Source organism: Populus alba, chromosome 1 (genome assembly GCF_005239225.2).
Source record: "Populus alba chromosome 1, ASM523922v2, whole genome shotgun sequence".
NCBI classification, from domain to species: domain Eukaryota; kingdom Viridiplantae; phylum Streptophyta; class Magnoliopsida; order Malpighiales; family Salicaceae; genus Populus; species Populus alba.
Genome location: NC_133284.1, coordinates 49,857,381 through 49,884,002, shown reverse-complemented (window position 1 = coordinate 49,884,002; position 26,622 = coordinate 49,857,381). Strand labels below are relative to the sequence as shown.

General features: G+C 33.1%; 6 protein-coding genes across 9 annotated transcripts; 2 read left to right on the top strand and 4 right to left on the bottom strand.

The window, feature by feature from the left end:
• Nucleotides 1–503: 503 nt before the first annotated feature.
• LOC118040129 (DNA polymerase zeta processivity subunit) lies at nt 504–3,006 on the bottom strand. 3 transcript variants are annotated; one of them, XM_035047000.2, is made up of 7 exons: nt 2,813–3,006; nt 2,607–2,641; nt 2,433–2,504; nt 2,222–2,334; nt 1,327–1,516; nt 925–1,149; nt 504–799 (listed from the first exon to the last, which is right to left on the bottom strand). In XM_035047000.2, exons 2-6 carry the CDS (start codon nt 2,635–2,637, stop codon nt 932–934), a joined length of 624 nt encoding a protein of 207 aa, XP_034902891.1. In that variant the 5' UTR covers nt 2,638–2,641; nt 2,813–3,006; the 3' UTR covers nt 504–799; nt 925–931. The 3 variants fall into 3 exon arrangements, with proteins under 3 accessions (XP_034902891.1, XP_073266389.1, XP_034902890.1); XM_073410288.1 differs by having other exon boundaries at nt 504–1,149; nt 2,607–2,644; XM_035046999.2 differs by having other exon boundaries at nt 504–1,149; nt 2,813–3,005.
• A 540-nt stretch (nt 3,007–3,546) lies between these two features.
• On the top strand, nt 3,547–7,996 carry LOC118040116 (DNA repair protein recA homolog 1, chloroplastic). Its single transcript, XM_035046980.2, has 13 exons — nt 3,547–3,894; nt 4,330–4,421; nt 4,676–4,751; nt 5,260–5,322; nt 5,467–5,596; nt 5,741–5,826; nt 5,917–6,042; nt 6,169–6,273; nt 6,387–6,443; nt 6,753–6,815; nt 6,898–6,974; nt 7,107–7,179; nt 7,422–7,996. The coding sequence occupies exons 1-13, from the start codon at nt 3,664–3,666 to the stop codon at nt 7,524–7,526; spliced, it is 1,284 nt and encodes a 427-aa protein (XP_034902871.1). The 5' UTR covers nt 3,547–3,663; the 3' UTR covers nt 7,527–7,996.
• A 110-nt stretch (nt 7,997–8,106) lies between these two features.
• Nucleotides 8,107–9,828, bottom strand: LOC118040117 (photosystem II 10 kDa polypeptide, chloroplastic). Of its 2 annotated transcripts, none has more exons than XM_035046981.2 (5): nt 9,576–9,828; nt 9,033–9,091; nt 8,730–8,803; nt 8,545–8,597; nt 8,107–8,402 (listed from the first exon to the last, which is right to left on the bottom strand). In XM_035046981.2, the coding sequence occupies exons 1-5, from the start codon at nt 9,736–9,738 to the stop codon at nt 8,308–8,310; spliced, it is 444 nt and encodes a 147-aa protein (XP_034902872.1). In that variant the 5' UTR covers nt 9,739–9,828; the 3' UTR covers nt 8,107–8,307. The 2 variants fall into 2 exon arrangements, with proteins under 2 accessions (XP_034902872.1, XP_034902873.1); XM_035046982.2 differs by having other exon boundaries at nt 8,730–8,785; nt 9,576–9,825.
• A 506-nt stretch (nt 9,829–10,334) lies between these two features.
• LOC118040118 (photosystem II 10 kDa polypeptide, chloroplastic) lies at nt 10,335–12,634 on the bottom strand. The gene is made up of 4 exons (XM_035046985.2): nt 12,392–12,634; nt 11,633–11,691; nt 10,772–10,880; nt 10,335–10,629 (listed from the first exon to the last, which is right to left on the bottom strand). The coding sequence occupies exons 1-4, from the start codon at nt 12,540–12,542 to the stop codon at nt 10,535–10,537; spliced, it is 414 nt and encodes a 137-aa protein (XP_034902876.1). The 5' UTR covers nt 12,543–12,634; the 3' UTR covers nt 10,335–10,534.
• Nucleotides 12,635–14,509: 1,875 nt separating this feature from the next.
• LOC118040128 (uncharacterized) lies at nt 14,510–19,387 on the bottom strand. Its single transcript, XM_035046996.2, has 10 exons — nt 19,148–19,387; nt 18,942–19,041; nt 18,374–18,554; nt 17,772–17,844; nt 17,497–17,673; nt 17,089–17,186; nt 16,789–16,877; nt 16,515–16,688; nt 14,780–14,889; nt 14,510–14,653 (listed from the first exon to the last, which is right to left on the bottom strand). Exons 1-10 carry the CDS (start codon nt 19,266–19,268, stop codon nt 14,529–14,531), a joined length of 1,248 nt encoding a protein of 415 aa, XP_034902887.1. The 5' UTR covers nt 19,269–19,387; the 3' UTR covers nt 14,510–14,528.
• Nucleotides 19,388–23,005: 3,618 nt separating this feature from the next.
• Nucleotides 23,006–26,518, top strand: LOC118040139 (cold-responsive protein kinase 1). Its single transcript, XM_035047009.2, has 7 exons — nt 23,006–23,184; nt 23,870–24,029; nt 24,237–24,352; nt 24,470–24,680; nt 24,957–25,200; nt 25,569–25,719; nt 25,955–26,518. The coding sequence occupies exons 2-7, from the start codon at nt 23,951–23,953 to the stop codon at nt 26,345–26,347; spliced, it is 1,194 nt and encodes a 397-aa protein (XP_034902900.1). The 5' UTR covers nt 23,006–23,184; nt 23,870–23,950; the 3' UTR covers nt 26,348–26,518.
• The last annotated feature ends 104 nt before the right edge of the window (nt 26,519–26,622 follow it).

Genomic DNA, 26,622 nt, shown 5'->3' with positions numbered 1-26,622 from the left:
ACTGATGGGGTGAATTAACTTAAATCAATCCAAATTTTTTTTTTTTTAAAAAAAAAAAAAAAACCCAAAATAACATTGTTTTGGTATTAAAAAAACTAGGTTGACAGGTCAATGTATTCAACCGTCGGGTCTTATAATTACAAATTTATGGCAATATATCAATCATGAAAAATCATTGCACTTTGTTAACTAAAGTGGACTATAAGCATTTGAAATCATTTCGTGTCTAAAACCAAGATTTACAAGCAAGTGAAATAATAGTTTGGGGATAATCCAACCATTAAATCAAAACAAAAGATCTGAATAATCATGCACTGCATCCGTAAGATAATTATGGAGGGATACCTTGGTTTTGCTCTTCAATTGCTTAAAAACGCCACTACCTACCTAGGCTACCTTGTGCTTCATGCTTTCTGTAGCATTCTTGCAAAATGCAATTAACTTGGAAAAAAACATTTATCAAAATGAAGGAAAAAAACGAAAGCATCATGAAGTCCATTAACTTAGAAAAACTTCTTGAGTTTTTAAATAAATTGCTCTTCATTTGACTAAACAAGCAAGACAAGAAGTCCTGTCAAACCTATCTGCAACTCATGGGATTGCTTTGCCAACATTCATCATGCGTGTTAACTCAATCTACTCAGTTCTAACTCAATAAACAAGCAAGGAGCTCAACTTAAATGAAAAAAGAACACAACTAACTACAAAGTATGCATGGTATACTGCATCAAATGAAGTATACCATTCTACGACACTACGGATAGACCTTGTATTACTGGAACTCTAAACTGTTGTGGACCTGCGTCAGAAAAACAAAAAAGGTTCTTAGTGATAAATGTTACTGCAAGGTGGTTTTATCTAAACAAGAAACAGGAGTTTAGAGGATGTGTAAAACAAGTTGAGATTAAATTTGTAGATGTGAACCGGCAGGCTATAAAATCTTCTTCTCTTGAGGCTTTGGTTCAGATAAGCTTGGATGTTCCAAATATAACTGCACAGACAGAGGTTCACTTCTCATGGATTTGATTGGTGTTATTAGTGGAGGTTGCTGCCACTGTTTTGTGTCTGTTGGTATCCATAAATCTGCATCCTTGCTTGTGCTAACATGTGGGAGAGAGCGAAAATAAGCAGTTATCTCCCACCTGCAATCTGGTAAAAGAGAAAAGTTAATACTTGGCTCTAATCTCTGAAAGTGCTGAATAACTCACAAAAACTAAGTGATACAGCAAACAGCATGAGCCTTTGCTTGGATGTTGTGGAACAAGCAACTCCGACCAACCAAGTGCAGATACTGCATGCCAAATTACTGCCACATTGACCACTTACCTCGGGGAAGAACCTTGGTAAGACCTTCTGAGACAGGGAGTTTGACCAGGAATGATCTAAGAGAAAACTCCAAGTCACCTTCTTCCACTTTTGAGCCATAAGACTGGTCCATTGCGAGCTTGAAAATGAATCTCTCCAGTGGGATGTTATCAGTGTTAAAGAAAATTACAGCTACTCTCTCCACCAGTCCCTATTTTGAAGCAGAATCCATATTTCAAAAAGAAAAATTAAAACATAGACTAGATTGTCACACATGCAAAAATTTGCTTGATTGTGTCCAAAGGTCAGGGTAAAATCAGCTGAAAAGGGGATCAATTCACCATTGTAAATGGCTCAACAGTTAGGGCTGTATATAATTTTAAAGTACTGCATCAAGTACACACTCCAATTCAGCCTGTCTAATAGGGATAAAATCCACAACACAGCAACACAACAGGATGGTACTCAAACAGCTAAGAGAGAATTTAATAAGAACACAATTGAACAAGTTCACCTGATAAAATTTGAATGTTTCAAAATATATTTTTGCCAAAGAATTGATGAAAGAAAACCAAGAAGTACTCTAAAGCAGGAACTTTGCAACCAATTCGGTAACACACTCACTCACAATCACAGGCACAGAGACAAAAATGATCAAATCCAAGCAGTTATTAACAAACCATTCCACTAGCATTAGAAAGTAGTTGCAAAATAAAATCAATCAGCAAAAGGACTCTGTGTATGCTCCAAGCACATTCACATATCGGATTTCAACAAAATACCAGAAAAGATTTTTTTCCTATTACCAGTACTGCATTCAAAAAAGAAAAGAAAAAATCAGTAAAAAGTTCTCTTTTCATACATTCAAGCACATTGACATACACTAAAGCATAAGGGAGAAAGATCAATAACCAACCTTTTGGATAAAAGGAAGAAGCCCAGAAACAGCAGAGTGAATATAATCTCTAAGCTGTGGATGCCTAGCTCTCTGCACTACAACGTTCATATACCTCCTCCTCTCAAATGCATCTTCACCAATCAAATCCAAAACTCAATGAACCAACATGCTAATTATTATAAAGTACAAAACTTTACATAAAAAAAAGTGTGTTTTTTAGTTTCAGTACCAGAAGGATAAACTCCTTTGAGGAAAACAACTGAAGTAATAGCCACTTCCAAGAACTCAACTAAAATTCTAGCTGTTTCATCAGAAAAAAATTTATTCTAAATATATTATAGAGAGTGAATTCAAGAATCTATATGTCATAAATAAAGAGAGAATTACAGCGAGGAAAGCTAACCTGTAGGAGATTGATTATTCTTACTGTCCATTTATCTGCAGAAACCATAACTGATAGTTGAAAAATATTCAAAATCCACTAAGAAAATATATGTCTCAACAATCTAACAAGAAAAAACCCCAGAAAGATAGAATTTTTAAGAAAACAGAAAATTGGAAGATAACACTAATTTAATCCAAAACTTATCTATCGATGGCCTTACTTACAGTTTTAAACCATGATAAGATGACAGGTGAAATGAAATGACACGAGTGTTATTGTGTTGATCAGAGGGAGGCTCAATTGCTGGTAGACAATGGCTCTCTTTCTGATCAGAGGATAGGCTTAAGCCTTTCTCATGCATCCAAGAATTGCCAAGGAAGGATCCCCTTTACCAAGAATTGCCTCTTTGTTGGATTGACTGCCTCCTAAAGTTTGAGGCCTTAGTGGCCTTTTGAGGCTAGATTCTTTGGACCCTTATATTTGTGGGCTTCTAAGTGTTTGCAATTCTTGCCTCTAGCTAGCTCTATTGCAATAAAATTCCCTTTCTAAAAAGAAAAGCATGGAATACTTTGGCATTTTTGAATTTTTCCTTTTTTCTTTGAAGGATGGATTTCTTTGGAATCATTTCTGCTTTTAATCCATTTAATTTTTTTTTTTTAATTCTACTACAACAGATATTTTCAAACTGATTTATGTGTCAATCGATAATAAATTATTTTTTAAAAATCAAATGAATTTAGACTTGTTAGGATTCAATTAGGATAAATTTTCAACTTGACAAATAAATTATTTAAAAAAAAAAAAAAAAAAAAATATTCAAGATGCTAGTTATCCTTGAAGAATATTTTCATTAAGAAAAAAAATTTGTTATGGGTTGGATTGTACTTTGTTAAAAAATCCAAAACTCAAAGCCTAAACCCAATGACAGAAAACATCGGTTGCAATCATACATATAGTAGAGAGAACAGCAGCAACAAGTAAGAAACCCACAAGCAAAGAAAACTTCACTACTTCTGCTAACTTATTGTCTTCATTTCAACAAAATTTCTGAACTTTCATTCTACTGTTTCTTCCAATGGATTCATTGGCAATTCTAAAACCCATCACTACAATCCACCATTTCCCTTCAAAGTCCATAACTTTTCACCCTTCCCTCCCTCTCTACTTCCAGTTCTCTCGCGTTTGTTTCAAAACCTCACATTTTGCTGCAGTTAAAAAGAAACCTAAGGAAATTCGCTGTGAATTTGATAGCAAAGTTAATGGCTCTCCTCTTTCTTCAGACTTTGACGCTCGTTTCCTTGACAAGGTAATTTTCATGTTATTTTTGCAACTGGGTTTTGGTTATTATTGCTTGCAGTCCTTTTTATTTGCTTAAATGGCATTAAAGTTGGGTTATTGTGTTGGGTTTATTTTTTGTTAATATTTTAAGTAACCCTTTTGTTTTCTTGCAATGATAGTTGGTTTATTTAATGGATTCTTTAGTTGTTTGAAAAGAGATCTTTAGATTAGAACTTATTAGTCCTTAAAAGGTTACTAACTTTTGGTGCCAAAATTAGCATCTTATTTTGTAATTCTGACAATATGAACTTGTGATTTTGTTGTTTATTCTCAGTTCTTTTGGTTATAGTGGGTGGGGTGAGCTCAGTTTTGAGGCTTATTTGTTGGATGGTATTAAATAGCATTACATGCTCAATGAAGTAGAGAATTGATTATGGAAGTATTGTATTTGTGTTTGGTGCAGCAAAAGGCATTGGAAGCAGCGATGAATGACATAAATAACTCGTTTGGAAAGGGTAGTGTTACAAGATTGGGGAGTGCTGGTGGAGCATTGGTGTAAGTGTTCTCATCCTACCATAACATTCCATTTGTTTTTTTTCTGTGTTTTTGGATTTTTTCCCCCCTGGAGAAATATTCCCCTTCATTTTGTGGACAGTCAGATTTGTGGAAGCGTGAAAAATGAATGGAGGGTTCTATTTGTGTTTGATTGCTTATTATGGGTTTTAGCCAGATGCTTCAGGCAATCCAACATGCTGTATTTAGGATATTGACTTGAAGGTAGACTTCATCTTATAACATATTTCTTGCAGCGAGACTTTTCCCAGTGGCTGCTTGACACTTGATTTTGCGTTAGGTGGTGGTCTCCCCAAAGGGAGAATTGTAGAGGTATCCACTTTTTGTTTGTTTTGTGTTTATCTTTGTTCTCTTTTCCGATGATTTGCTTCACGTTTCTTGACTTGAACATGCTTTAGCTTCAATGTGAAGCTAAAACTTGCCATGGTGTGCATGAAGCAATCACTTGATTGTTTGATAATTGATCTGGTGTGCCTGTTGATCTTAGTAATGAGAGCACAATATCGTTTATAGTATGTTTTGACCTGACCCAAATGGACTGCCTGAATAACCTTTTGCTAAGGATCAGGGAAGTCTAATAATGCTGAAAATGTTTGGTAGGCCCTTGTAAATTAGAACTGCTCTATCATTTTCATTGTGAATAGGAGAGAGAGAGAGGGTTGAATATGAATTAATTTGGGAAAGGGAAATTCTAAATTTTAAATTGCTGGAGTTTTGTCCAGTGATGCTCTTTTTACTCTGAAAGAAATTCTCTAAACATATTTTTATTAAATTTTGTATGCTATTAGGCTGATAAATGTGTGATATTTTTCTTGTGTAGATATTTGGTCCAGAAAGTAGTGGAAAGACCACCCTTGCACTCCATGCAATTGCAGAAGTGCAGGTTCTTTACTGCCTGTTGTTTTGTTCTTATTTTTAGTCTCTGTTCAATAGATTTGCAGGCACTTTATTACATGTTCTCTTCATCCTTTTGTGTCTCATGTCTGTATGGGGACTAAGATGCAGTTTTTCTGTGCTAAATATACAGAAGTTTGGAGGCCATGCTATGCTTGTTGATGCAGAGCACGCATTTGATCCAGCATATTCAAAAGCATTGGGAGTGGATGTAGAAAATTTGATTGTCTGTCAACCTGATAATGGCGAGATGGCACTTGAAAGTAATATAGCTTCTCTTGGATATGTGGTTTTATAGAGAATTGACATGATGATCATAGCAGTAGGGCCAATGGACAATTTTGATTCTTATGAAATTTAAGCACCTATGCTCAGTGTATAAGGACTAACATCTTCGCATATCTCAGTTGCAGATCGCATGTGCAGGTCTGGTGCTGTAGATCTTATCTGTGTTGATTCTGTATCAGCTCTCACTCCAAGAGCAGAGATTGAAGTGTGTAATTTTTTTTTTCTTTGCCATAGCTTTCAGTTAAAATGATGAGCTTACCCATGTTTGATTCCTTGCTGTATTCTTAACATTCAGGGTGAGATTGGGATGCAGCAAATAGGCTTGCAAGCACGCCTTATGAGTCAGGCATTGCGTAAAATGTCAGGAAATGCTTCAAAAGCTGGTTGTACACTCATTTTCCTTAATCAAATAAGATATAAGGTACTATGGATTGAATAGTATTAATATTGTCTTTGTTCATATGGCATTTTTACACCCTTCTATTCTCTGTATCAATATATCTTATATTTGTCTCCCAGTGACTGATGAATTGTGGATTTTTTTTAGATTGGTGTATATTATGGGAATCCAGAAGTGACAAGTGGAGGAATTGCTTTAAAATTTTTTGCCTCAGTTCGTCTTGAAATACGTTCTACTGGGAAGATAAAATCAGTAAGCTCAGCAATTTAAGCCTGTAAAGAAATAAAGAAGGATGATTTTTTGAATATCTATAATTCTATATGAACACTTGAACACCTTATGAGTAGAAATTCACATTATTTTAGGTTAAAGGAGATGAAGATGTAGGGGTTCGTGTTCGTGTAAGAGTGCAGAAGAGTAAGGTACGTATGGATGGTTGCAAGATATGTTTGAAGACTGGCATCATGATCCGCAGATTAGATTTGGTTTATAGATGAATATGAAGATTATGTCCATGTAAGCATGTACATGATTGTTGGATAACTAGTTTACCTTGAGCTTTACCTTCTCACTAGGAAGACTTCACAATATGAAATCATTATTTGCCAAGAAATGTCATGCTTCAGTAAATCAATTACACTGCCCCAACTCTGATTTCTCGCCATGCCTTTTGATCATACATTGTCAGTATATTTCCACAGGACTTTTATTCTGATTAGCTGTTTTGACAGGTCTCAAGACCGTACAAGCAAGCCGAGTTTGAAATTATATTTGGAGAGGGAGTGAGTCAACTGGTTGGTATTGCAATATAATGATTGTCATTTCCATCAATATTGAAAGCTGTTTTATCTATTCTGATTCTTATTTAACTGTCAGGGTTGCATTTTGGACTGTGCTGAAATGATGGATGTTGTGGTAAAGAAAGGTTCTTGGTATAGCTATGGGGATCATAGGTTGGCCTCTGAACTTCTATTTTTGGTTCTTGGTGTTGATTTCAGTTCAGTACTGTTGGTTTATATATCAATTTATTTATTCAGAACTTTAACACCACCGCTCATCGTTTTTGTGTTTATGTTTTCAAAAAGGTTGGGACAAGGAAGAGACAAAGCATTACAGTACTTGAGAGACAATCCTCATCTTCAGGAAGAAATAGAGAAGGTTTGGTTGTTTATGCATTTTGAACAGCTTAAATCCATTAATATGGTGTGAAGCTGCCTTAAGTGAAGCAGCAGGATTTTTTTATTTGTGTATCTGTCATTTTCAATCATGTGAGAGAAAAAAACAGAACAACGCCTCTTTAGAAGTACCTGGAGCTTTATATATCATCTTTCATAGTCTCTACAGTGCGCCATTGTTGGGAGGATCATGGTATTTTTTTTCCTTTTTTTTTGCATTTGCAGATAGTTCGATCCACCATGACTGATGGAACAGTAAATATGGGCACTCCACAAGCGAGGAACATGACATTGCCTCTTCAAGATGAAAATGTTTACGATGATATTTGATCCGGATGTAACAGAATTTCTTGACTGGTTATAAAATTTTGTCTGTCTCATTGCACTGAGGCTGGGAGGCTAGTCGAAGACACAACAGAACATATATTCTTTCTTGCCAGGTCAGGCCTAGGTTGAGTGGTGGTGCATCCACAAATATGTTGGTCCATTCAGTTCAAAGGGTTAAACTGGCTAACATCGGTTTTCATTTATCCGTACCATAATCTTGTAGAAACTGAAATGGCATGGTGTTGTCTTGCACTTGGTTGCAGACGCATCATCCATGCAAAGACTGGTGCTGGAGGGGGAAGAAAGGGTTGGAGGTTTTTCTTACCAGTTCTGAGAAATAAATGTTAACAGTTATTACTCGCAAATGGTGTTTGCCAGGTTGATCTTTTTACTCAACAGCCTCTTTATGCCAAATGAAAATTAGAGGAACACATTGCAAGATGTTTTTGATTAAGGTAGTATTTGATGATGCATTGCTGTTATTTTTTAAATTGTTTTTTATATTAAAATAATATTTTATTATTATTTTTTAAAAATTTTTAAATATTAATATATTAAAAAAATTTAAAAATAAAAAAATTAATTTGAAAAAAAAATATCAGTACTGGTCAATTGAAGAGGTAACTGATTGCATAAATTGTAGCAGCACATTATTATTATTATTATTATCATTGCTATATTATTATTATTATTATTATTATTATTATTATTGCTGCTGCTGCTGCTGCTGCTGGTGGAAACAGTTCTTAGGAACTTGGGATAGGCAAATCAGAGCAGCAGAACTCTACTGTGCCAAAGCACTTGTACTGTAAACAAGAAGGGCTCCTCCTGCAAGAAGGCCAGCTAGGGTGACAGCCCAGATTAGCAAGCCAGTAGTACCTGCAAGTATTACATTATTCAATCAAATAAACTGAGCTCTTAAACAGGGAATTATATGAGATAATTCTCCTCAAAGAAATGTTCTTTTTGCATCAAGAAATTGTAAAAAATAAAAAAAAATGCAGTAATTTGAGTTGCTTACCCCCAACATAAACATCACCACTTGGAGACCAATCATTAGTGTTGTAAATAGGACTGTACAACAACATCACAGAAGAAATTAGGAAACTCAGGTCATATAATTTATGCCCATTTTCAAATAATTTATCATCAGAAAAAAAATTAAAAAAAAATAATCAGGGAATTGATCAGAAATTGATAGCCTACCTGTATCCATCAACATTAGCACCATATTTGTCGACAAATTGGTACACTCCCTTTCCCTGAATCAACCCTAAAATTTGTATTACTTAAGCTTACCAAATTATCCATAAAGTAGATTCCATCATTATTCATGAAAATTCCATGTATCTATTTTAACTTTTAAGAATATTGAAATTATTTACAAAACAATTTCTAAAAAAGAAAACAATAACAGGAGGCCAAATTAACTTACCCTATCAATATCAATTATCATGTATTAACGTTTATTTCAAGCATTTTAACTTGAAATAAAGAACATTGAATTACCTTGCCCTTCCTCCCAGAGGCATCAACCCCTTCCCTCAAGTCCATGCCACCATTGATTCCTGTATAACAAATTAATCCAAAACTCATCAACTCAACAAAATAATACATTAATATTTCTTAAGAGACTGATTTTATGAAAGAATTTATATTGAAAATAATAATGTATTCCATTCTATAAATTAATAAAGATCCTATTTTTATCTGTGGTGTATGCCTTTTCGTTGAATAAATTTGAAGAAAATATTTAGCGCGCGTTTTGATGATCTATCGAGATAAAAAAAAAAAATAATTACAACAGAAACATATTTGGTTAAGAAAATAAAAATAAAAAACATAAAATTAAATTTTTTTAATAGTTTTGGAATTGAATCTCTTATCTTTTTAAATATAAAATATATAAACATGTTTAATCGATCTATATTATCTATATTAGCTATATCTCTTTTTTCCATAAATGCACAAAAATGAAGAAAATTGTCGGTGAATCTAGAAAAATTATATATATATATTTCTATGGACAAATATTTATCAAAGGCAAAAGACCATAAGGCTGATCAGTCTTGGTCTTCCTCGAACGACTAGCCTCAACTTTGAAAGATGATCTCCTTGCAAGAGGCGGGAGCCCTCTCACTGAAGAAGGTTTCTTGACTGTAAAAGGAGCTGGTTTCAGGCAGACTGATGAAGCCATAACCGAGCTGGTTGCCATGATTAATTTCTAGTGTTTTACTTTGCTTAATCTCCTCTCTGCCTGCTTCTTGTGCTCTCCAACTTGCTGCTCTGTTTCCAATAAATTACTTACTTCCTAGATATTGAAAGTGATAGCATGATCATTATCGTGTATGTTCCCACCTGGCATTGCTTATGTGGATGAAATCTGGATATGATATTGCTAACATTATCTAGATGGCCAGGTGCTGCAAACTAGGTGGTCTAGGAGTTCAAATCCTCTGCCCCACCTGATTACAGGACTGCTGGAGTAGGGCCAGTGGCTTAGAATGGATCAATATTCAGAGATTATCTACAATCTTCCATGTTTTACTGTGTTTAAGAATATATTGTATGGTTTAGTATCCCAGAATGAGAATATACTCTTCGAATATTATAGCAGGACCTGTCAGCTAAACCAAGGCATCATCACTGCCACCATCACAGCCACCATCACGACAGCAGCAGCAGCTGCCACATCATCACTGCTATGCATTTCAATACAAGAGGTCCTAAATTGGAGCCTAGGGATTGGTGGGGTGTGATCAAAGAATGAACCAATATGATCTCAAAGGAGCAAACAACAGCAGGAAATAATAATAATAATAATAATAATAATAATAATAATAAGGGAAATTCACATGAGAATTTACTACTAGTTGTACTCCATTGAAATTCAAATCCAAGGGAGAACAAAATTACACTTGGGGATTCACAAAGGGGAAGAATTTTTTGTTTCTGGACAGTGAATGGGACAGGCTATACGATACACTGCTATAAATTAGAAAAGCAGAAGTCTACTGTGCCAAAGCACTTGTGCTGTAAACAAGAAGTGCACCTCCAGCAAGAATGCCAGCTAGGGTAATGGCCCAGATTAGCAAGCCAGTCTTACCTGCAAACATTATTACATTAGTCATTTCATTAACAATTACATTGAACTCAGAGACAGGGAAATCAATATGTAATACAGAAATTGATGTTCTTTTTTCTTGCAGCATGGATATATAGTTCTGAAAATGCGTAGAGTAACTTACCCCCAGCATAGACATCGCCACTTGGGGACCATTCATCGGTGTTGTAGATAGGGCTGTAGCCATCCACATTAGCACCATATTTGTCGACATATTGGTACACACCCTTTCCCTGCAGGACCAAATTTAAAGATTATGATGTTAATCGCTTGTAAGCTTTAAGTAAAAACAATAAAATGCGCAAATGCAGAGGATGCCTACAGAGATTTTCAAAACATCATTTCATCAGTCCAAGTGATTCGGTAATGGCATATATCCTCCATGAATAACCCTGTAGGGTGTAGCTTAACTAGTCAAGTCCTGAATTTACTTTCTCGATGTTACTAGTTCAAGTCTCACAAACCTCGAGGTCATTGAAGCTTTTTATGGTCGTTAATTTTAGGGTCTGTAAGATTAGTCAGAATACAAGCAAGCTGATCCGGATATCCTTCTCCAATGCTTTTCATTCCTAGATATATTCCCTTGTGTTATGCAAAATTTTACATTATTTAGTAGCACAGTGAAGATATCAACACATTCATATATGTTATATGATTTCTTAGGCTGCTATTACATGTTACGTTTGGTTAATATTATAGAACGTAAGAAACAAATATTAGAGATGAAAATCGTGTTTAGTTAAAAGAACAGACACGGAGTTATACAAATAAATATGTCTCAGTAATATGAATTTCTGTCTTTTCAAAAAAAGAAGGATATTTCAGCTATTTTTGTCTCTTTTATTCGGAAACAATAACCAAACTTGATATTCAAAAAGAGCAGATAAAACGTTAAGTTGGAAAAAAAATATATATATATATATAAAAGAGTAAATAAAACAAGCCAACATAAACTTGCAAGCAAATGAAAGCACTACACACTCACCTTGGGCTTCCTTCCAGATGCATCCAACCCATCCCTGAGGTTCATGCCACCACCAGTTCCTGTATAACAAAAATGAAACTCTTAACTTCTTCACAAGATCTCTTTTCCTTATAAAATCAACAAGAAAATAATTTAGCTTCTTGGATTGTTCAACATGTAACATGAGCAGTTTAAATGCTACAATAAGCAGCAGTCTAGACAAGATCCAACTCTATTATAGTCTAAAGTAATGAAGAAAATAATTAAGGAAATGAAAATCAAGAGAATAAAAGATCCATGAAGAGAAAATATTAATTAATTACTACATTTTTGTAAATTATATTAGTGTGGGGTGAGAGAGCGAGAGGAGAAGGAAAGGGACTCGTACTTGTCTGTAAACAGGATAAGGAACAAGGAAACAAAATTATTGAGATCAGATTGCTATCATACCATTATTTTAAATTACTCTACTATTAATCAATGATTAATTAATTTGTTGTTTTGTTACTTTTCATTTCACTTTCTGTTTCTGTTCATGCACTTATCACAAACTTTTTTTTTCCAGAATTGGAGAGGAAGTTCAGTTCGGGCCCTTCTGAGAAACTTTCCATTTATACTAGCTAATTATCTCTCCCTCATCAGCTTCGACTATAGGGCACCCAAATAAGAGAAAATGCATTAAAATCTTGCATGTTCAACATCTGCATTTATGTTTGTGCATCACATGAAAAGGGTATTACTGTAAAAGTAATATGTATTTATGAGGATGAAGAAACAGACCATAAGGCGTATCAGTCTTGATCTTCTTGACACCACTGGCTTCAATCTTGAAAGACCTCCTTGAAAGTGTTGGGAGGCCTCTTACTGGAGATTTCTCTACTGTGAAAGGAGATGGTTTCAGGCTCAATGAAGCCATAACTGAGGCTGCCATTGCTGACTTAGCTTCTGCTTCTCTTCTCTCTCTTTTTTTTCACAATCTCTCGTTTTTTCTTCTTAACTGTGTGGTCTGGCTACTAAAACCCTAGATAATAATAATGGGTGGTGATTTCACGATTCCACGTGGAATGAACTGTGTGGCTGAGTTCTAGATATGATATGGAAACATTATCAGGAAAGCAAGAAGCCTTTAAACAGGTGGTTTCGAAGCATGCAGATCCTCAGTACCTCATCTTCTTACAGGAGACGTGGAGGATATATGCCCATGCATAGCCCTCAGAATGGATTCTTTAGATCATGGTCAAACAAAATGTATAAATAAATAATAAATAATATATATATATATATATATATATATATATAGGCAAGTACACTTGAATTTGCACTGTCCCTATTAATTGGAAGGTTTTTTTGGTTTACTGATATCGAATCTAATTCATTTTCACCTAACAGTAATATAATATTCTCAACTATTAACATTCAATTATACTTAGATAGGACGTCAAATGCATAAATTTTTTTTCATGGAAAAAAAAATTAAGAATGCTAAAGTGATGCAGATATTGTTTCTAAAAAAAAAACAAAAAAAAAATGAGATTTTGATTATAAACTTGATTGAGTTTAATTTAAATAATATGAATAAAAAAAATGTAATGACAATAATAAATTTAAAAAATTAAAAACATAAAAAAAAAATATAAAGCTTGTAAAGTAAATAATACCTTGAAAGTCAATTATATATATATATATATATATATATAAACAATGTTAATTGACGAAAATGAAAAAAAATTAATTAATTTAAAAAACAACAAAAAAAAATCTAAATCAACCCAAGTTAACTCTATAACTTCTAAAACATGAGATTGAAATAATTCCATGGAAAGAAAATGAAAAAAAAAAAAAATGAAGTTAATTTCTAATAAATCAATGTTGAAAGAAAAGTTAGAAAGTTAAAAATAAAAAATAAAATTAAAGACCTATAAAAAGACCAAAGTCAACTTATGTTAACTTTCGAAACCGTAACTCTTGTCAAAAGTCGAGGGCCAAACCCATTGAAGGCAAACTCTAAAAAATAATAAAAAAATTTTAAATTAATAAAATATTAAGGATGAAATTGAAAAAAAATATGTAATAAAAAGATCCAAAACAAAAGAAATCATAATGAAAAAAAATGGACTAAAATTGATATAAAAAATAATATAAAATTAAATGTTGAGGAATAAAATTGAAAAAAAAATTTAATTCGAAAAAAAAATAAGTAAAAAAAATAATGATTAAATATGATATAGAGATTAAAAAAATCAAATAATAAAAAAAAAATTTTTTAAAAAATCAATTTTGATTAAAAAAAAAAACAATGAAATGAAACCTTTTATATTTTTAGCAATGCCAAAGAAAGAAAAGAGAAGAGAAAGAAAAAATGCCACTTGAACTCAATTATCATTCTTCTATGTACACGCGCGACATCAACAGAAAAATAATTACGCTTTAAATGCTGCACTGACTGGAAAAACAGTGTTTGATCATGGTACAACGCTGGATTAGCTTTTTTAAAAAATAATAGTTAATAATTGTTAAATCACCAAATTTTCCCTCAAGAAATAATCACTAAAAAACCAGTTAAAAAATACAAAAAAAAAAAAAAAAAATCATGGATGCAAGCTTGCCAATTCTTACTTTTAAAGGTAAATATAACATTTACATCGTACTTTAAAAATATACAAAGATCGAGTAACCCTTGTCAATTTTGCTTGTAAAAGTAATAATGAAAATATACAAATACCTAACTGGCCCTGATTGACAGCCTTTTGGATCTTAATATCTCACTACTGTTGAATTGTGATTTTGTGTTTCGTTTTATTTATTTCTTTTTGCTTTTATTTTTCTCGCTGTGTCTGTATTGCTTATTGTTGTAAAATGATATGCATGGTTGAGGAGAAAAGAGGGAAAAGAGAGAGCTTTGAGTCATATATATGTGTTATTGGACTCGTAAAGCTGTGAACTCAGCACTATTTGTTTTCTTGGGTTCTAAGAGTGTGCATTGTAGTGAGATTGAATTGCATTTGAGCATTTTACATGGCCATGAAATGATCAGAAAACTACCTGAAAGGGGAAAAAAAGGGAAACAAAAGAAAGAAACAAGAGCCAAAAAGGAACAGGACAGAACTTATAAGCAACTAAGCATTTCCGTAAGCTTTGAAGCAGCAGCCAGGCCACTAAGAATCGCACCTTCGACATTTGGACTAACACAAAAATCTCCACAGATGGCCAATCTCTTCTTCCTATCCCAAAGACATTTCTGCTCCCTCGCTATGCTCGCAGTTGGGAAAGCACTTCCCCTTGAAACATTCCAAGCGATGGAAACAATGAAGTGAACAGTATAGAGCGGTAAGATTGAATGAAAATAGTTGACAGAAGGAACAGTTAAAAAAGAGAGAACACAGACATACACGTCTTACACTTGTGCTAATGTAAAAATTCATGATTCATGAGGGCATTCAACTTCTTATATATATAAGAAGTTGAATGCCCTCATGAATCATGAATTTTCACATAGGGGACAGCAGAACTGGATTTTCAATTCCAAACAAACAGAATCCTAACCCCTAGTTCTAACAATCAATCTATAATTTCCAGTAAGTTTTAATGCAAGTATGTAGTCCTGATGGTCAATCTTGTCATGAACATTGTGAAGATTACAAGCAACTAGCAGCAATGCCAAAACACGAGACAACCAGTAGAAACTGCAGAATGTTTAAGATAGAAGAGCGCAAATTAAAGGATTCAGATGAAAGGAATGTTGATTACAAAGAGTTGAGTTCAAGAGTTAAATTGATAAGCTGGTGCTAATCATTAATTTTATCATTCAGGATAATCTCAGCACTCTGCATGCAAGAATAAACATTTTCAAGACTCAGGAAAGAGAAGAGAGAAATCCTATAGAGAAATGAGTATAAAACATCTCAAATGAGTAGGTAACATCTCAAGAGAGAAATCCTATAGAGAAATGAGTATACAGCATCTCAAAATGAGTAGGTAACGTCTCAAGAGAGAAATCCTATATTCATGCTGGTCAATTAATTAGATAAATGGAAGAAGCGAGATACATCATAGAAACAAAAGAGGAGAACGGAGAGCAGAACAAGACTTGTGAAATTATTATCTGACTTGATTATTTGGAATTTTTATTTCTTCTAATGAGGTTTAGCAAAAAACAAATTTCCCAATTCAGCAGTTAAAGTAGTTTTCAGGTAGAAAGTTATTCCATTTCCTATTCTGTTAATTTTCATGTTCAGGAATTCCTATCCCTATTTTGATATTGGGTTTGTGGTTCTTGGTGTTTCTTATGCCTGTTATATGTTGTTGATTAACAATTGATTATTAAGTATAAATAATTTTGCTTCTCCTTACTACTTGCTTCAAAAATACCTAGCATTTCTCTTCTTTGTTCTCCTCTCTACAGTCCTACATGAATTTTGGCCATTAAGAAAGTTGCAAGTATGCCGACCAACTAATCAAAATTCCTAATTTACTTTGTAATTCCAGCAAAGTCATACCATCATCCCCAGTTTCTTAAATAAACCTGAGAGATGTAGTGGTATGGACTATTTTAAAGGCCTTCAAACAAGCTAACTGATCTGGGTAGATAGTGCATCTTCCTTTCAAATCCCCAGTTTACTTTCTAATTCCAACCAAGTCATACCCTCACTCCCACAATTTCTTCAATGAAGCTGAGAGAGAGAGTGTGTCATGGACCATTAAAGTCTCTTTTAAAGGGCTTTGAAAGGCTAACTTAACTAGCCAGAAAGTTTTCTTCTCAGGCCTATTGGAGAAATGGGACGGTAAAATGGAAACTGCATTGATTTTCAAAGCCTCATATGACTAGAACAATGCAGAGATCCCAGAGCTTTAATCTAAGAACCAACCATCTATTAAAATATAGAGCATTAATCTAAGTACCAACCATCTATGAGCTTTCATAAAAAATGGCCGAGGGATATTGAGCCCAATGCTTTGGAATTCTTGAAACAATTCTTCAGCTACTTTTGTTAATGTTGCGCTTGAAGGCTTCTGAAGGCCAGTTTGAGCAATTACGCCTCTTGCATAATTTGCTGTTGAATGTAATACCCATCGTTCACTGCACAGCAAAGCAAAATAGTAAATATAACTGAGCAACCTGAAACAGAAATTTGATTACTCTTCCAGTTATTCACTAATAAGGAAACACAGATGCATGCCTCGCAGTTGAACGACCAGGCTTGCTGCTGTCACAATGACTCCAGCTTAAAATTTCAGAATTTTTAAATGAGAAGCCCTTTACAGATATCTGAATCATGATACCAAAATTCCATCAGGAACACATGTAAGCTGCGTCAATAGCTGTGATGGAAGAAAACATGCAATAGAAATTGTGGTGCAACTAGAAAGCAGAGGTGTGAGAGCAAAATAAGGAAGGACAACAAAAGAGGAAAGTGCATATGAAAAGGTTTTCAAAGCATTAACAAGCTTGGTTAAGAGATACATGATCGGTGACTTACTGAAGACAAGGGCTCCGAAAATGCTAGCATAAGAGCAAAGCATGGACTAACAGGAATATCCTGTAACTTCAATGCCAACTCTGGAGTCAAACTCAAATCTGAATCAATGAAAAACAACTAATGGTTGAGATATTAACTCAGGCTGTTCCGCACAGACAATGGCTCCAATATGATAGATAAAGGAAGGAAAGATAACCACTGTATGATTTATATAACATCAAATGCTTTATGCAAATTTTTGTAACAAAGGAACAGATTTTTTTTGTTCTATGCCGCAGAATGGAACCAATAAAATGAGGGGACAGGAAAGAAAGCATTGATAAAAATGTGTTCGTTTTATGTACTCTAAAAGACATAAGAGTAATTTTATTGAGAGGCCTGGGGAGGAAAGGGATAGGTTCATCATACCAAGAGGTGGCGGACGTCCTGTCACATCTGTAAATCTTGGAGAAGCTATGCTTTTGTCAGACACAACAACTCCACTAAAACGACCAAGATTTTGACCATCCAAACCCGTCAGAGACCATTTTTCATCATCTAAACACTCCAACTTCCCAATACCAACACCAAACTTACTTTCCACTCCTGAAAATATGTAAAAGGGAAGGCAGCAATTTTTCAAGATTTATTTTTAACCTCAGCCATGAAATATTCCCAGCAAAATGTGGCAAGATACCACATACCAGTCTCATTGCATAATGCTTTACAGATAGAATTCATGCCCGGTATACCAACATATTTCTTGTTTGGTGCTTCCTACATGAAATTGGCATTAAAGATACTTCATATGAATAAGAAGATATGACAAGTGAAAGTATCAATCTCTTTTGCTTACAATCATGCATCCAATTTCTGCATGTATTTGTAAAACGTTAAACAAAACAAACCTCCCCAAAGTTAAATGACATTTTCATTTGTCTCCAAATTATATATTCAGTTGCAGGATAGATAGAGCCCAGTGGATTGTATTATGGTTGAGAACAAGTGAATACAAATGAAAAATGTCATTCACTTTACAAAATCTAGCAGAAGAGATGAAGAATTCAAGATGAATGAAAGCTAAGTTTATATGAAAAGAAATTTTCTAAAGGGAGGACGTCAAAAGCCTTACTTGAATACAGGCACCAGCATTTACAAATCATATGGGACACCAGCATCAAGGATGTATAATGCCGAGGCCCAAAATCTATGATCAGTAATCAGCGAAAATGCAATTGATGGTACCAGGCATGTGCTTGAACAAGAATAGCATGTTATATATACAGGGATAGGGATGGTCATAAACCTGTTCAATGTCAAGAAATTTCTTGGAGATGCAATCAAAAGAACCAAAATTCTCTTTCCATTCTTCAACAAGACCTTTAGATTCCCATTCATGAACAAGCCTCAAGACATCACTGTTGCTCGCACTAAAAAATGGAGCACCATGATCGAACAATAGCTCCTTCCCATCTTCAGATATTTCTCTATTAGAACGAGTAACAGGTTATATTTTTTTAACACATGCCAAACCATACACTACATCTTCTTGATTAGCACTATAAATTCTAGTAACATAATATAATTACTCCAAAAGGGCACTTCTTTCTTCTCACATTACGCAAAATATAATGATCCTGGTATGCTATGATCAAGTTCTAATGTCTCCTTGCAATGTTTAAGCCACCAATAAGACCCAAAAACAAAAACCCATTTCATACATTGTTGCAAATAACTTAAGTAATCATAATTAAAGAAAGTTCATTATAGGTAAGCTAATTACTTTTTTTTCCTTGTTCAATTCAAGAAAATGTAAAAACTACCAAAAATAAACCAAATGAAAGAGAAAGAAGAAGGTACAAAGAAGAGATCACCTTCTTTGAGACATGCGGCCACCAGGGCCTCGAGCAGACTCGAAGAGCGTCACAGAGATTCCATTCTTTGCTAGTGTTGATGCACATACTGCTCCTGATACTGCCACATTCATTCCATTTCTTTCAGCAATATTCTCAATATCTAAACATATAGTGCATGTCACAAACAGTAGAAATAAAGACGGAGGAGAGAGACATATACTTACTTCCACCTCCAACAACTGCGACTTTAGTTGCAACGTTGCTCATGGTGGTGGTGTCGATGGATGGATCGGATTTGCAGAGACAAAAAGGCAGGAGTTTGTAGTTTATGATAGTTATGGTCATTTGCTTGCCCTCCTTGGACCACTGGCTTTGGTTCGGTTTAATGTGGGTTCGACAAATTTTCAAGATATTTTTAGAATTGTGAGCATAGGTAAGTGCATCGTTGCCTGCTAAACCCGCCTAATAGGTCGACGATCTGGGATAGGGTTGACTCAGGCCTGGCCTAAGTTTCACAAGGATATTTGTTTTTATGTTTAAAATATGCTTTAAAAGTATATTTTTCTAAAAATATTAAGGTAATTTTTTAGTTTTTTTTATGATTTTGATATGTGTTGAAGTTAAAAATAAAAAAATTTATTTTCAAACAAAAAATATTTTTAAAAATCATGATATCAAACATGCATATAAAAAATTAATTTGTAAAAACTCAAGCGAGCTTTAGATCTAGTTAAGTCCTAATTAAAAACCAGTCAACTTTAAAAAAATATAAAAAAATATTATTTTAATATTTTTAATTTTAATTTTTTTAATTATCTATGTCAATTTATGACAACTCATCTAACCCAAAATTCATATTAAAGAAAAGAGCTAAGAGTGTGAAAACATTATAAGCAAAGATTTATTATATTATGAATTGAAAGAATGTAATGAGACATTTAATCTCCAAAACAAAAACCAAATGACTTGTTTTCTTGGACAAGAGAGAAATTTTATAGGGCTTGCATGTTCTTTTTGTCATTTTTAAAATTCTTTTTGTCATCAGGGTTATAATGATCTCTTCATTTTTTTAAGCACATTAAATTTACATCCTTACATCTCCTTCACGCCTGGCACTAGTTTATCAACGATGACTTTTTCTTCTTTTTATTTTTCTCCATCTCTCTCATCATCAATTCCCACACCTGACTCTCTATATTTTTACTCTAGCCCTTTAATTTATTTATTTTTTTGATATTTGATTTGTATTCTTTTTATTATTATTTATTTTATTTTGAATGATTTTTGAAATTGTTATTTTTTTTTTCAATTTTATACCCTTTAATTTTTTTTCATTGGTCTAATTTGTTCCTCAATTTTTATTTTTTATTTTTTTTATGATGGTTTTTAAAGTTTTTTTTTTCAATTTTATCCCCTTTAATTTTTTTTTCATTGGTCAAATTTGGTCCTCAATTTTTTTATTGTTATTTTTTTTATTGTTTTTTCTTAGACAAATTTTTTAGATTAATATTTTTTTCTGATTTCATACTTCAACATTAGATTTAATAGAAATTGAGCTTTTTACTTGAATCATTATTTGGATTTTATAAGTTGCAAGTTTGAAAAATTACAAGTTTGAAAGATTAATTCAAGTTTAGAAAATTCATCAGGGTTTGCTTGTTTTTTTTTTCTTTTTATTTTTTAAGCTCGTTTTTTTTTTTTTAGTTTCATCCATCAATATTCATTTGATTTGAGATTAGTCTCAATTATTTTTATTTATATATATATAAGATTGTTCACTAATTTTAAGAATGACTCGGCTTATGTCGATTCTTTTTATTTGTTATTTTTAAATTAATTTTTGTTTTCTTAGATTAAATTATTTGATTAAATATAAACATGGGACGATTGAGAGATTAATCCATATTTAGAAGATTCACTCAAATTTATTTGATTTTTTTTTCCTTTTAAGTTTATGTTTTTTTTTTTTTAATTTCATCCATTAATATTTAATTGTTCGATTAGATATTAGACTTTGTTATTTTTTTTATCTGTTTTCTATAGAATTTCTCATTAATTTTGAGAATGGTTTAAGTTATTTCAAATCTTTTTATTTGTTATTTAAAAATAAAATTAGCTTGTTTAATAATCTCAAAAACACATTGCATGTTCTTCTTCTTGTCCTGTGATTTTCCAATATTGAGAAACTTGTATTTCTCTAAATCCTTGAAACCTAAGACATGAAACCTTGATATTGTGGACAATAATAATTATAGAAATGATTATAATAAGCTCCAAGCAGCCAAATCTCCATGGAAACTTCCAGCTAGACTCATTAAATATTATTTTTCAACACGACAATGCTCCTCCGTTCTTGACCAGTTGTAATGGGAACACAATACTTACTCTTTGTACGGACTGTCCACCTTCCCCTCCCCTGGCACTGCGTGACACGCAGATGGGACACCAAAACCGTTGACGATTTATGATCAAGGCTCCATCAATATCATATATTTTATTTGGGTCAACTTTGTTACTTTTTAAAATGTGGTTGTAATTATATTTTAAAATAATTTTTTATGTTAAAATATATTAAAATATTTTTTTATTTTTTAAAAAGTATTTTTAAAATTAGTACATCAACATGATCTAAAAATATATAAAAAAAATTAAATTTATTAGAAACACGAGTCGGCTGTATTTCCAATCATAACAAAAAAAAAAATCTTATTTCTTTATTTTCTTGATTTTTTTTTAAAACTATTTGAAAAAATATTTTCCACCACCACAATAAACAAGCTTTTAATATTCTTAAATGTCATGGAAAAAGACATGTAAGCTAGCAAGAGAATATATGAACAAAGAGATTATTTTATGAGATGGTAATGATTTATGGGTGATTGGTAGAATTATCAACAAGTAACACTTAAAAAATATTCTTACTCTGCGTTATTCATGGGTGCTAATAAGTTTGATTAGTAAAATTATCATCAACAAATTAAGGTTGAAAATAATTTTTTTTAAAATAAAAAATATTTATTAAAAATAACTATACATAGCACACCTCAAATATCCTCTTTAAAGTATTTATTAATATGCTACAAAAATATTAAAATAAAAAACATAAATGAATTGTAGATACGGTGTAGCTTTAAGGTTGGTTTTTTTGCATTGTGCAACTTTAAGGTTGACTTATATCATAAATTTAGTTTTTTGTGTTTTTTAATAGTTTTGATATATTAATATTAAAAATAAAAATATTTAAAAAATTTTATTTTAATATATATATATATATATATATATTTTAAAATATTATATATTATAATCTCAAACATAAACTAAGTAAAAAAATTAAGTCTTTTTCCTTATTAAATATAAAGCAAACCATCACTTCCACTCGTAAGAGATTAAAGGTTAGTTTCGGAGTGAAACGAGGTAATTTTGAGTTATTATTATTATTATTATTATTATTATTTTAAGGCAAACTCTTTTGTGCATAACTCATACCTCTTTAAAAGTTACAAATACATATATATTTTTTATTTTTTTTATTAATTAAAACATCTCGGACTCACCTCACCTCATTACACTCTTGAACACAAATTTAGTTTAAAAAATTAAAGGTTAGTGTTAAGAACAAATCTAATGGCCAACAATATATATATATATATATATATATACTTATTAACTGTTAATTTAAAATATAACTTGAGTTGACTCTTATTTTAAACCAATTATTTTTTTTTAAAAAAACTATTAAACAATTTATTTTTTTTAATTACTTCTTGAATTAACCTATAAACTCTAAATGGTTTATTTGAAAGTGTGGTTAAAATTGTTTTTTTTAAATGATTTTTGATGTATTAAAATAGTATTTTTTTTAAAAAAAATTGCTTTGATATTAACATATTAAAAAAATTAAAAAAAAACTTAATTTATTTTTTAAAAAATTAATGAAAAACGGGTTTTACCATATCGAAATACGGTTACCAAATATAAAGTAAAGTTTTAAAATGTCGTTGACACTTTCTTTATTTTGGAGCGCGGAAGCAAACAAGAAAGGAGACCTATCACTTTTGTTTTTTGTTTGAGAAAGTCAGTCGCCAGCTCCTCGCTTTCTTAGAAAAAACCAAGTTCAAAGAACGTGCGCTTTCCTTCATGGACTCAAACTATTAATCAGCAAGGTGCTTCTCTCTCCTGGTCAGAGCTGTAGACATCTTTCTCTTCAGGATAATCAATCTTCTCTGTCTGTTTCGTCTCCTGATCTCTTCTTTTGTTCAGGGTGAGTTTTTCTTAATTTTTGCTCTTACTTGTGTGCTTTTTTCAGCTTCTTGTTGTTTTCGTTCTGTTTTTCCTTTTGGCTATCTGTTTCTTGTGGGGTTTCTTTTTCTCTGATATGCTTCTGTTTGCTGATATTTCTTTCTTCTTTAGTCTATTTTTCATGATCTTACTCAACAATTCCAATTAACTTTTTTATGTTTCTTCACGATTTTGATGTGATTTTAATTTCTGTTCTTCGTTTCAAAATGAAAAAGGGACTCAAGATTAACACCAAAATGTTCATTTGATGTTCTGTCTAGGTACTTATGAGTGGGGGGCAGGGTTGAAATGATCATAATTATAAGAGGAAGTAAAAGGGTAGGGAGGAAATCAGTTCTCGATGAAATTGATAGACAAATGACGCACAAAACATAAGCTGTAATTAAACTCTTAGGATCCATCTGCAGTTGAGTTATGTAGTGCCACTTTTTTTTCCTCTTTAATCTTTAGTAGTCTGTGTCTAAGCGTGATATTGGCTGTTATCTTTCAGTTCCTTGCATTTAGGGTTTGATATGTCCAAAGATTTATAAACACTTCAATCTTTCCCAAAGCTTACTCAGTCTCCAGATCATGTCTAATAGCTGTGGTATTTCATTTCATTTTTCTGGATTAAGTACCTGAGGTTAATTGTGTTTATGATGATTCAGGTTTGTTGGTCTTTGAAGCTGTTTATTTCAAGCTTTTGAAGGTTGCTATAGAAGGGCTGTTCACTGGCAGAACAAACAAACATGACTTGTTTTTCTTTCTTATGTGGTAGACGGATAGATTCTTCTCAAGAATCTCAACATATGGGTAGAGATGATGAAGGTAGACTACTGATAAATTTTGTGTGTTTGAGTGTGCTTGTGCTCATAAATAGACAGATTTATATGTATCTTGCCTGGAAAAGCCTGTAGAGAGACTTGTTTCAACAGGTTCATAACCTGCCATATGCATGAAATGAAGTTTTCTTTTTAATTCGCATCTTTGTTTTCCTGTCAATATGAAGGTTCTTATTGTTTTATTTCGTAACAGAACTTGGAAGCATTCAGAATGTTAGATGTTACACCTACAGGGAATTAAGAAATGCCACCGAAGGTTTTAGTACGGCCAACAAAATTGGGGAGGGTGGTTTTGGATCTGTATACAAGGTAACTGTATGATTGTTATTATAATACATGACTAATGATATCAAAGTAGTTTTATATGGTATTTTTGTGTTTCTTTTAATCGTGAATGGTACTTAAGAAATGATTATGGATGTTTAGGGACGGCTGAAACATGGGAGGATAGCTGCTATAAAAGTTCTTTCGGCCGAGTCGAGACAAGGGGCGAAAGAGTTCTTAGCAGAGATTCAAGCAATGTCAGAGATAGAGCATGAGAACTTGGTTAAGCTGTATGGATGTTGCGTAGAAGATAATCACAGAATTTTAGTTTACAATTACCTTGAGAACAATAGCCTTGCGCAAACTCTTCTTGGTAATTCTTGAATATCTTCTTCTTTTGAAATACTGATGTTTTGGTTTACACCATTGACAAATAGTTCTGCCCTTTTGAGCTTGAAACTTCAAGAACAATTCATGTATTTATTCCTCTCAAAATATACTTATCTGCTCTTATTACACTGAGAATCTTGGTACCAGTAAGCATATATGCACATGCATATGCATATGAACCCATATGATTTATGCAAAGCTTGCTTCTATTCCATGAATCGATTGGCATCTGAGTGCTCAAGTATTTTTTCACTTTCAGATGGAGGTCATAGTCACAGCAATATCCAGTTTAGTTGGAGAACACGGGCTAAGATATGCGTTGGGGTAGCAAGAGGGCTTGCTTTCCTTCACGAGGAAGTCAAACCATACATCGTCCATAGAGATATCAAAGCAAGCAATATTCTTCTTGACAAGGACCTAACTGCGAAAATTTCAGATTTTGGTCTGGCTAAGCTTATACCAGACAACGAGACTCATGTCAGTACACGAGTAGCTGGAACACTGTAAGTTTCCTTGTGTTGTTACTCGTTTCAAATTGAATAATTCATATTCGACTTGTTATTGGATCTATAATGGAGCTATGCTGTGCAAACTGCAAACACAGTATATGGAGTGATTAGCACATATGGAACCATTGCAGTTGCCTTTGCACAATGTTGGTCTTTTTCTTCTGGAAAGCTTTATAAATTAGTTGAGTCGCAGAACCAAAATCCGGTTGTTGTTTTTCTTGATTAGATTTCCAAGATGCTGCCCTTTATGAGCACAGAACCTGTATTTAGTGCTACTCAGCTTCTTTGAAGAATCTTATTTGAAGCATGGATTATATTTATAAGCTTAGCTGCTTAACTTTCCTCTCTGTTTGTTGCTTCAGAGGTTATCTGGCACCAGAGTATGCAATAAGGGGGAAATTGACTCGGAAAGCAGATCTCTATAGTTTCGGTGTCCTCCTCTTGGAAATTGTTAGTGGGAGAAATAACACAAATACACGATTACCTGTTGAAGAACAATACCTCTTAGAACGGGTATGAATTTCTTGAGTCCTTGCTACTATGTTTGAAGTGATTGAAATGTCAACTTACTGGCTTTATTATATGGATTGAGCTATGATTTTCCGATTGCTTTTCATCCATTCCTTTTCTTGATATCCAACATTTTACGTAGAGAAAACATTTACATGAATAATCAATAATCAGGATTAACTCACACTCGGGGGCAGTAGGGGCACTAGCTGACTATTATTTGGTTCTACCTTTGCAGACCTGGGAACTTTATGAGCGAAGGGAGCTGGTTTCCCTGGTAGATGCATCATTAAATGGTGACTTTAATGCTGACGAGGCTTGTAAGTTTCTAAAAATTGGTCTCCTCTGCACCCAAGATGATCCAAATCTCCGGCCTTCCATGTCTACTGTAGTCAAAATGCTTTCTGGCCGGAAGAATGTTGATGAGAGAAAGATAACAAAGCCAGGCCTGATTTCTGATTTCATGGACCTCAAAGTACGAGCTCCCTCCTCCAAGACCAAAGCATCTGCTTCAACATCGTTTAATGTATCTTCTTTGTCGGACAACCAGGACACTTCAATATTGACATCAGAAAACTCATCTAGTGTAACCATGACGGCTTTCACGGAATTATATAATCGGAGCATTTAAACATCAACGCGAGAGCAATTCCCATTACATTTATTTTATTTTATTTTTGAGTTTTTTGAGCTTGTAAATCCTGCGACCATCCCTTATACACATAAACATAGAATTTCTTACTCTCCTGTAAATGGACAAATTCCAGTGATGTGAAAGATAGCATGCAATGGTTTGTTCTCACCTTTACCCTTCCCGCCTCCCTCATTCACCCCCTCCCCTGTTGCACACAATTATACATCTGGTTTCCATGTCTGTTCCTATGACATTAATTACCAGAAAAGTTG

Coding starts and splice junctions, on each gene's coding strand:
- LOC118040117 (XM_035046981.2), bottom strand. CDS start 9,738: ATGGCAACCAGCTCGGTTATGGCTTCATCAGTCTGCCTGAAACCAGCT. Junction 8,804..9,032: donor CCTCTGGGAGGAAGGGCAAG/GTAATTCAATGT, acceptor TAAGTAATACAA/ATTTTAGGGTTGATTCAGGG. Junction 8,598..8,729: donor GCTAATGTTGATGGATACAG/GTAGGCTATCAA, acceptor GTTGTTGTACAG/TCCTATTTACAACACTAATG.
- LOC118040129 (XM_073410288.1), bottom strand. CDS start 2,637: ATGGACAGTAAGAATAATCAATCTCCTACAG. Junction 1,517..2,221: donor TTCTTCCTTTTATCCAAAAG/GTTGGTTATTGA, acceptor GCTTCAAAATAG/GGACTGGTGGAGAGAGTAGC. Junction 1,150..1,326: donor TACCAAGGTTCTTCCCCGAG/GTAAGTGGTCAA, acceptor CTCTTTTACCAG/ATTGCAGGTGGGAGATAACT.
- LOC118040139 (XM_035047009.2), top strand. CDS start 23,951: ATGACTTGTTTTTCTTTCTTATGTGGTAGACGGATAGATTCTTCTCAA. Junction 24,353..24,469: donor GTTTTGGATCTGTATACAAG/GTAACTGTATGA, acceptor ATGGATGTTTAG/GGACGGCTGAAACATGGGAG. Junction 25,720..25,954: donor AACAATACCTCTTAGAACGG/GTATGAATTTCT, acceptor CTACCTTTGCAG/ACCTGGGAACTTTATGAGCG.
- LOC118040128 (XM_035046996.2), bottom strand. CDS start 19,268: ATGACCATAACTATCATAAACTACAAACTCCTGCCTTTTTGTCTCTGC. Junction 17,845..18,373: donor AATTTCTTGACATTGAACAG/GTTTATGACCAT, acceptor AATTTCATGTAG/GAAGCACCAAACAAGAAATA. Junction 16,878..17,088: donor TTTCGGAGCCCTTGTCTTCA/GTAAGTCACCGA, acceptor ATCATGATTCAG/ATATCTGTAAAGGGCTTCTC.
- LOC118040116 (XM_035046980.2), top strand. CDS start 3,664: ATGGATTCATTGGCAATTCTAAAACCCATCACTACAATCCACCATTTC. Junction 5,323..5,466: donor ATGCAATTGCAGAAGTGCAG/GTTCTTTACTGC, acceptor CTAAATATACAG/AAGTTTGGAGGCCATGCTAT. Junction 5,827..5,916: donor CTCCAAGAGCAGAGATTGAA/GTGTGTAATTTT, acceptor CTTAACATTCAG/GGTGAGATTGGGATGCAGCA.
- LOC118040118 (XM_035046985.2), bottom strand. CDS start 12,542: ATGGCAGCCTCAGTTATGGCTTCATTGAGCCTGAAACCATCTCCTTTC. Junction 11,692..12,391: donor CAAGACTGATACGCCTTATG/GTCTGTTTCTTC, acceptor TTTGTTATACAG/GAACTGGTGGTGGCATGAAC. Junction 10,881..11,632: donor CATCTGGAAGGAAGCCCAAG/GTGAGTGTGTAG, acceptor TTGGTCCTGCAG/GGAAAGGGTGTGTACCAATA.